The sequence below is a fragment of the Lycium ferocissimum genome, unplaced genomic scaffold (genome assembly GCF_029784015.1).
Source record: "Lycium ferocissimum isolate CSIRO_LF1 unplaced genomic scaffold, AGI_CSIRO_Lferr_CH_V1 ctg5518, whole genome shotgun sequence".
NCBI lineage: Eukaryota > Viridiplantae > Streptophyta > Magnoliopsida > Solanales > Solanaceae > Lycium > Lycium ferocissimum.
The window spans coordinates 32028-41407 of NW_026726012.1; the positions used below are offsets into that span (position 1 = coordinate 32028).

Below are 9380 nucleotides of genomic sequence, written 5' to 3' on the forward strand. Positions count from 1 at the left end.
GTGAATGGTATCATTTTGCAAATGAGGATCGTTTGTGTGTTGTGCCAACTTGGTTTCTTGAAACCATTGGTCCGTTTAGCATATCCTCATTTCTTGATCTTTGGGATAGCCAAGTCCTTAGTGCTCTACTTGAGAGCTTATTCTTCTTGAACATTGCTGATACTTGGCTATATCACAAATTTGTGCTTACTTGGCACGGTGGTAGACTTGCCCACCCTAACACTAACCCTCATCTTTTGAGGACTTGGTTTTTGTTTGTCTCCTTTATGGTGTTGCAAGGTTTAGATTCGAGGACGAATCCTTTTCAAGAAGTGTAGTATGATGCAAGCCGAGTTGCCTCAAGAACATTTCGAGGACCGTCCCGGTGAGTCCAAGTGTGGATGATAGCATGGGGGACGGATTGGAGATGGATGAGCATTGAAGTGGCCAAATGAGTGAAGGATGGCTATGATTGCAAAAGAGGTTACTTCATTAATTCAAGACTTTCATCTCCAAAGCAAGACTAGCCAAACAAGGCCCTTGTCTCATTAAGGGTAGTTATGTAATAGTGTAGTTGTCTTCCCTAATGTTTTAGTATAAGTAGCTAGTCTTTTATTTCATTTGGGGATTTTTGGATGAATTGATAAATTTATGAGTGATTTTGAGAGTTGTCTCTAGAGAGAGAAACTTGTGAGAGAGGCCATGGATGGCTCTTGTTGAATCTTTGATTGTTGAGAGGTTGGTTAACTTGGGAATTCAATTCAGCTGAGGTCAACTTTAAGAGTTAGGTGCTAATTAGTTGTGTAGTTAGGAGGTCAAGACTTTAATATAGTTTTGGTTGCTTAATTCTCTCTAATCTTGTGTCTATCTTTCTATCCCTTTTACTTGCCTTGTTAATTTATTGCTTCCGCGAATCCGTTATTGTATCGCCTCCCCAGGTTGGCGGCATGACAGTTACGGCCAGGTTAGGGTTTGAGTTAGGGTTTGCATGAAAATTTTAGGAGAGAGAACTTTTGCCGAGGTGAGCTCGACGTCAAGCTTAAACCAGATCTGATTTTGAATTTTTTTTAGCCTACCAAAAAAGTGTCCAAATATGTTGTTACAAGAACATGTCCAGATACATTATCAGAATTGAATATTTGTTGCAACAGCCGTTTAAATTTTGTAATGGCCAAGTAAATTAAGTAATATTCAACTTAATTCTGTAACAAGTCATTAAGTCGCCTCTGTAACAACTCAAGAAATTGGCCGATATAAACTGACTATTTGTGCGCTTTTTCCCACACAGAAAATCCTCTCGTTATCTCTTCTTCTCCAAAAGTTTTCTAGGCAATCATTTTGTGCTAACTCCAAACTTCCAGCCATGATTGTACGTATTTGAAAGTGATGTGGAACCTTTGAGAGAGATCGGTTAAAATGATTTACATCATATTCATATCGAAATTGCTTTCAAGACAGTAGATTACCATAACACATAGTTTTTTTTTTTTTTTTTTGTAAGTTTTAACTAGTTAAATTTTTGTTCAGTATCAATATTGTTTTATTTTTTTAATAGGAAACATTAGGTGAGATACAATCACATCATATTTTCAGCCTAATAGGTTCATCATTCATCATTTAAAATTTGTTTTTCCCTTCAAATTTTGTACTAACAATTACACCCATTTTTTATGCTATTTTAAGAATTTATATCAATTGATATGAAATACACGCGCAACAAAAATTAGTACTTATATATGCCAAAATACCATATGGCTCTATTTTTTGCATTAATATGTCAGTACTTGTTAAATATAATTTAGATCAATAAATTTGTCAGGCATATATCGAACAAATATCTGAATCGCGTCCAACTATACAAACACAAGAAAAAAAATTCAAACTTAATTAGTTTAGATCTGGATCAACTTCAATGTAAATTACTAAATGTGATCAGATCAAATCATGATCTCAGGTCCCACATTTGTTGGAGCCAGAGGCAACTTTTTCAATCAACACTGCAGTATTCACCGTCTAACGCTGCTCCATTTACTCAAATTTGCAATCTTTAATAAGGTAGTTCATAGAAAGAACATCCATATATAAGCAAAGATCTACAAGATTAAGTTGCACTCAGATAATTGGAAAGTTAAATTTTGCTATATGAACTTCCCGGGGGGCACGAATAGATATCCTCGAATATCATTGTTCTGAGACACATTTCAAAAATCACTCATGCTAGCCAAGCTTTTGACACTCAGCTTTCAAATATAATTAATAGCTTCAGACATACAAATGGATGTCTTATGCCTAACGCTAAGGCGTTATGCGAAAATACAGCTACATACAATATGAGCAAAATACAACAAGAGGAACACAATAAACCCAAATGTTATCTGTCTCCATATTGGAAAAAGTAGACGATGGTCTTAACACCAAATTAAAGCTCATCCTGCAAAATAAGAAGAGCAACTGATTTCACCAAAGGTGTAAGCAAAACAAGAAATTCATCTAAAAAACCTTAATTTCTGTTGATCATTATGCTTTCCACTTTCCATCTTTTCTAGTATTAAAACAGCGTACTAATTTACTTGCCTTGTTACAATCTGTTTCAGTACCCTCTGTTTTCAAGTTAACTATGACTGCAAATTTCAATAATGTTAATTATTTGGTAATTACGTTAACCTCTCTACTTAGACCATATTGAAACTTATGCATTGCAGTAAAAAGCTGTTAACTACAACATACTCAGAGATATGAGAAGAGAAAATATTATACAATATAAAGGATGAAATAGTTTTAAGGATGTCTTTATTAGATTTTTAATCATGGAAACAAAGATGAGCCAAATGAAGGATTTAAGAGAAATTCTTTTGACAATTTATGGTTCAACAACCAGTTAAAGTTTTGTCCTGCAATAAAGTTTTGGTTGCAATCTGTGTGCCATTCATAACTAATCAAGGATATACCTATCCGTTTGATATAGAACCAACCTTCCAAACTGAAGCCATAAATAGAGTGGTGATATTCTTCAAAGTTCAGAACCACATTTCATATTAAGAATTCCAACTCCATAACAATTTCAAGATCAATCTTTTTAAATGAATTAACCAAATTAATTTCTTCATAGGCTTCGTGAAGTAGCTATTAATTGGGCCAACGGACAAGTAGTACACATGTATTGAGACTGCCAATCGGCCAATGCGAATGCCACAATCATGTAAAGAGAATTAGATATCTAGAGAATATAAGGAGAGGCAGGGGTGGAAGAAGTGGGAGAAGAGAAAAAGAAATCTGAACTCACATGATAGTCATCCATATAATCGTGGTGATAGTGCTGGAGAAAAGTGTTAAATCAAAAATTAGAAATTACAATTTAAAAACAATGTAAAGTAAAACAAGAGACATGTATGTCAAGACAAATATTAGCAGTGGCAACTACTTAAGAATTATCAAGAAAACTGACGGGGTATTTAGTATCATTTTTTGTATCCTATAGAAAAAAAACGAACTTAGCAAAAAGCCAGAAGCTTCAAGTAATTCTGATGGAATTAATGAGCAAAATTTGGTTTCAGAAACACGAGGGAGTAAATATCAAATCGCCAAGAAGACTTTAGTATAAAAAAGACGGACAAATAAATTGTAAGTTTCAAGCACTGAAAGAGAATCAGCAAAGTGAAACAAGTGATCATGGAATATCAGATTTTATCTGAACTACTCCTTAACAGGGAAGGCTTAAGGGAAAAAAGAAGAGAAAAAGGAGAGATGAAAAAAGGAATCAAATATTGGGAGGAAACGGACTGTAAGACGCATATTAAAGATCAGATACTAACCCTCTTGTATCTATCCCGGTGTCTGTCCCTCCCCCTTTCTTGTCTCCTCCTTTCACCTTCCTCTCTAGCTCTTTGAGCATCCTGAGAATTTCCAACCATTTTAGAACTCATGCATCAGCAAAAGAAGGTTAGGTAGAATGGTAGTGATAAGCAAGAAGTGTTACCTCTTCTTCTTTTGCTTTTCTCACTTTCTCTGCTTCTTCAAAAGCCTCCTTTTCAGCCTAACGAAATGGTTTAAGAAATTCCTAAGTAATACTACAAGAGAAATCAAGCTACAAATTACCAGTAAATTATAGAGGATCAAGTACAGACCTCCCTATGGGCAAACACTTCCTGAATCACTTCTTTTGCATAATCTGGCTCATCGCCGATCAGAATGTTATCAAAAATAGAACCTGCCTTTACCTGCACTCCAACATATTGCGTTCCACTTGTATGCTGAGTTAGCTGTCAGAAAAGACGACATTGCCCAAGAAAAGATAGTCTGCATTACCTGCCAAACTTCGATACCAACATATTTGATTGGCTTCAGCACGTAGAGATCAGGATCATCTTCAAATTCTGGAAACAAAGAGAAAGATCAGGGTTTTTTTTCTCCTAAAACTTCATGCATTAAACTTCAATATGATATGATTGAAAACATTCATTACCTGGATTGTCAATCCAAGGGATCTTCCATTTCCCTTTATAGTTGGGATTCTTAATTTTCTGCATCATTAATATAAATTCGGTAGATATTCCAGTTCGAACTCACTAACTCACCATTGAAAAAAAAAAGTTCTGTATCATACCTTCCTTTTCCATGCACCCCGGTACGCTGGATTAGGTACTTTGGGTGGCTTCCACATACCATCCTCTTCGTCATCCCAGTTATTAGGCTGATCAAAGAAAACAATTTTTTTGATATCGTCACATCAGTCTAATCATATGACAACTTTCTTGTGCTGTGATAACATACCAACCAGAAAACACTCTGTCCAGTGTCCTCTCCGTCACTAAAAAAAGCTTTAGCCTCTTCTATGGGGGTGTGATTGAGATGAAAAGAATCTAAAATAAAACAGAGATGTAAACGAGAAAACCGTGTGGTATTGGACTACATAGGACTTCATTGTCTGTTTCAATCTGCTCGTTCCTAACTCAATTGCTAAACAAAAAATATTAGTAGCGCAATGCAGGTGGAACAAGGATGAAAAGGATAGATAGACAGAAACAGACGGATTCAATACAATAACTATCATGCGTCGTTCAATTAGTTTAGTCAAATAAATGTAACTGTTTTTTGCGCTGTCAAATAAGTGTTAATCTACCGTGACCCTCCTCCTTTATCCAGCTTGGGACCAACGATACAAAAACTCTCATTTCATGGAAGCTCACATAGGCAAAGTTGGAGAGAGAGAGAGAGAGATATTCATTGCAAAAACATATAGAAACTTATAAAGGTAGATGGAAAAGCCTTTCTAGAATGACCATATCACAGAAAAAGAACTCATAGAACCTCATTAACAATGCAGGTGATGACCATGGTTTCCATCAATTATGTTCCAGTTGCAAACTAACCTTTTTAGCTTTCCGGTCAGGAATCTCTCTCGGAATAGAATCATATCCCTGGAGTAAAAAGATCCAAATAAGTTGGCAATCAAGGGCAATTTGATAAACCTACAGAAACCTAACCGCATGCATTATAAGTTACCTCAGGTTTGACATCAGCTGGATCTTCTATATATTCTCTGTCCTCCCAGTCAGCAGGCTATAAAGAAAGGAAACAAGTGAGGGTTACAACACCATAAAAGTACCAAAAACTTCACAAAGTAGTTAAGGGATGGAAGGCAGTTTTAAAAACAATAGTTGTCCAATCTTTCAATTTGAGAATAAAGGGAAAATCAGCTTATAATAAGAATCTCCTTCTCAGGCAAATTGGGCAAATGCAATAAATAAAGTTAGGCCTCGGCAGGTATTCCTGAGTTTTCCAAAACCACCTAACCTCAAAGCTGGAATACCTTTTTTGCATTTACATCCTTGATTTTGCGGGGAGGAAGTATGTCCCAGTCTGTGTACATACTTCCAGAATCTCTTTCTCGACCATCAATCCAGATGCTGTATGATGCATCAGGTCTAAGAATGAACGTGTAGAAATGTGTTAATTTGTCTGTTTCACATTCTAATTCCTTCTTGATGGGGTAATTCTGGCCTTGGTAGGAAAGTATAACATGAAGTTTTTTCGTCTGTGTACCACAGATATCTGGTCCAAACATAAAACTGCAGCAACAAGAAAGATTAGCAAATTTAGATTAGGAAAAGGATGCTTCCAGGTCATAAAGTACGACACGACAAATAATAAACTAGGGGAGCAGCTGTCCGCTTCGACATGTAAGGAATTTCATTCTTCAACCTCGAACTACTTTTCATCTTTAGTTCTTTTTAGTAACAAGATATATGTACCCAACTGACAATCCTAAACTAATCAGGGCCAAAGGTAACACAGCCAGAAAAAGAAAGTGGGTGTGCTGCTAAGGGATATTGGATCAGGGAGATCACTGGCGTGTCTCAAAATAACATGTAAATTTTGCATTAGGAGTTCAACGCATAGAACCCATGTTTTTCAAAAATTTAAAAAGTGGTAGTGCCAAGTCACAACATCCTTCACGGGAAAGGAAAAGAAAAGATGTTGCTAAAAGACAATCACAAAATCTCCAGATTATGGGATGTCCTAAAGGGAGAAAGAGGAAGTTCACATTCTGAACATAACAAGAAATGACCTGTATGGGGTGTCTCCCCCAAATTTCTTCTGATTGACATATCCAGAGAGTAGCTTTATGTAACCTCCTCCACATTCAATATCTTGCTCAAACTTTATAGAATACTGTACAACCAGTGTTCTGTTTTTATTGCTAAATTCCGGTATCTTTGCAGAGAGGGCAAAATGTTTGGCATCACTTGTCGTCTGAAGACCTGCAAAATCAGTATCAGCTTAAATCAGAAAAACTGGACTTGTGGTTGAGTACGAGAGATCATAAAATAAGGAGACAACTTCATTATTTTTTAGCTACATAAAGTAAGGAGACAACAACACAATTATAGGAGACAACAACACAATTATTACTTTATCCCAAAAAAATTAGATATATGAATCTTAAGCTTCTGAAGAATTTTGAAACTGCAAAGAGAAAGATCATGTGAAGTTTCTTGTGATATAACATCTGTCTCAAACAACAAACATTTATTCATTCAAGACTTATTCTTACTTGTGTGGTCAAGAAATCATCTAAATGTTGTAAATCTATTTGTGATTTAGAGACTTAGAATAGGAAAGAGTAAAACAGTAGCATTGCTTCTGAAGAATCAAATTGTGACAGGCAACACATCCTCAGGACTCAGGAGATTTCACCATTAGCATATTTAGACACTAAACTGTTGATTTTCAAAATCTTAATAAGAAAAAAGATTAGGTCACGAGTTTGAGCCCTGCTTCATGCGAACTAAGCCTACTATTTAAGTGGAGAAGGGTGGAGGTACGGGTACCATTATCTGCAAGAGGTCGTTTCCACGACTCGAACGCGTGACCTTCTGGTCATATGGCAGCAAGTTTACGCTCGCAATCGGTATACCAAAAAAAAAAGGGACCACCCTTACTCACTTTGGATTGAAAAAAGGAAAAGTAGCTACCGATTGTAGTTCAACATTCTTCTTTAAATATAAACGACTTCTCTTAGTGTTCAAAAGATACCTTTGTATCCATATTACTAATTGACACTAAAATTCACAGACAAGAAAAGCTTTGATGAGTAACCATCTAAAAGACACTACAAAGCTTGCCAATAACCAATTCCAATTTAACACTTTAAGTTGTTGAGACTTGACATTTTAGGCTGCCAGTCAACATAAAAGTGTTGAATCATCCGGGAGACGACCAGTAAGAATAAACCTAGTATCTTACAGTAGTATTTGATAAGAACACTCAAACAACCCATTGGTGCAAAGATTTTATTTACAGAGATGGAGACTTGCAAACCTTTGTCATCAGGATCACCAGCCCATTTGCCGGCCGTGTGCTTAAATGTGCCTGCTTTTCCTTCACTGCTTTTCCAGTCAGACTTCACCCATCTGCTCCGCCAACCATCTTTCAGAAAGCAAAAAGAGAAAATTAGAACAACAAAACGAATAATCAATCCATGTAAAAGATGATGTAATAATAATAATAAATTGGAGAAATCACTTAGTCCTCTTCCCATTACAATTCAGGTAAAAACCAACTTCAATTACTTATACATCTTAGCAATTCAAGTAAAAAGTGACTAGCCAACTATCTGAACAAATAAAGTCATCTCATGAATACCATTATTCAAAGATGCAATGGGAGGAAAAAGAAACACAGAAATTCATGCCATAGCTAAGCATATTTAACTACATAAATAAGTTCACACATACTTACTCTTATCTTCTGCAACACAAACGAAATTTTTGGGTCAACTAAACAGACAATGGAAGAAAGCACAGTTCAAGAATACATTCCACACAACACAAAACTCCTTTAGAAAAACTTATTGCTCAAGAATAAATTGTTTTCATATAATATAGAACTTCAAAGCTCAAAACTGGCAGCAACAAAATTTAGACAAGTTACCATCAAAGCGTTCTTCAAAGAAGATTTCAGACAGTGAACAAGTGAAAAGTGTAAAGAGTGGCAAAACCAGTAGAAGAAAAGCCGAGAGAGTCATTTGCTCCTTTCTGAAAAACTTTGGGGTCGTTGGGCTAGTTATAGAAAGTTCGTTTGCAATTAAGACCTTGACTTTCATACAATTACGTTAATAACCAAGTCGCTGGTCTTTTCTCATTTTTATTTTATTTTCTGTTAGAAGCCCTCCAATTAAAAATTGGCTTTCCACGTTGCTTTGTCCAATGGAATTGCTTCTTTGGTCTTTACACACTGCTTTCATGGTGGGAACTCCATCTTTTATCTTTTGAATTTGATGTGGAAGTTGGAACACTGAATTAATTGTGTTCCAGTTCGTTTAGTGGGTCCAAATTCTTTAAAAATTACATTGGATAACCTTTCTAATTTTTGCACGGATTCCCCTTCATACGGACTGGTCTTTAATTCTTCTTTTCCTCATATTCGTGGTCTTTAATTTTTTCTTTTGTTGCTTATTTAATAAAAATATCCAGATATGATTCGGTCGCCATATATTTTGTAACATTTCTTGAGCGATTTTTATCTGGCATAAGTTTTATATGGTTAAGTTATGCGGCGTAAGTTGTGCGTATTTTTTGTTATATTGAGTGTTGAAAAGTTTTATCTTTTAAAAGCGTAAACTTGTGTGAATGTGATGATGCATATGCAGAAGTTAAACTCTAACTATGTAAGCGAAAACTAAACTTATGACTTTTTTCAAATTATGTTGAATTTTGCAAGTTTTGCCTTGTCCGGCATAACTTGTAGGATGTCATGATACATATGTCGAAGCTAAACGCTAACTATGCCGGCCGAAATTTAGTTTATGTCGCGTCAAAACTGTTCAAGGGAAAAAATTAAAGACGCAACGAATTTGAAGGGGCGAAATGAAGAAACAAAGAAATAGGGGCATGCGCTGA

The 9380-nt window shown here is 35.7% G+C and overlaps 1 protein-coding gene across 1 annotated transcript; it reads right to left on the reverse strand.

Annotated features, from left to right (window-relative positions):
* Positions 1-2096: 2096 nt before the first annotated feature.
* Positions 2097-8669, reverse strand: LOC132044930 (calreticulin-3-like). Its single transcript, XM_059435471.1, has 14 exons — positions 8413-8669; positions 7801-7908; positions 6548-6740; positions 5789-6047; positions 5482-5538; positions 5349-5396; positions 4583-4669; positions 4442-4499; positions 4285-4352; positions 4104-4196; positions 3956-4012; positions 3792-3872; positions 3263-3295; positions 2097-2410 (listed from the first exon to the last, which is right to left on the reverse strand). The coding sequence occupies exons 1-14, from the start codon at positions 8582-8584 to the stop codon at positions 2399-2401; spliced, it is 1326 nt and encodes a 441-aa protein (XP_059291454.1). The 5' UTR covers positions 8585-8669; the 3' UTR covers positions 2097-2398.
* Positions 8670-9380: the final 711 nt, after the last annotated feature.

Bases quoted from the DNA above. Each gene is read 5' to 3' on its own strand.
- LOC132044930 (XM_059435471.1), bottom strand. From the start codon at position 8,584: ATGAAAGTCAAGGTCTTAATTGCAAACGAACTTTCTATAACTAGCCCA. The intron at 4,670-5,348 runs GTTAGTTTGCAA...TTCTTTGATCAG, and splicing joins CTGACCGGAAAGCTAAAAAG to CCTAATAACTGGGATGACGA. The intron at 4,197-4,284 runs GTAATGCAGACT...GTTGGAGTGCAG, and splicing joins TTGGTATCGAAGTTTGGCAG to GTAAAGGCAGGTTCTATTTT.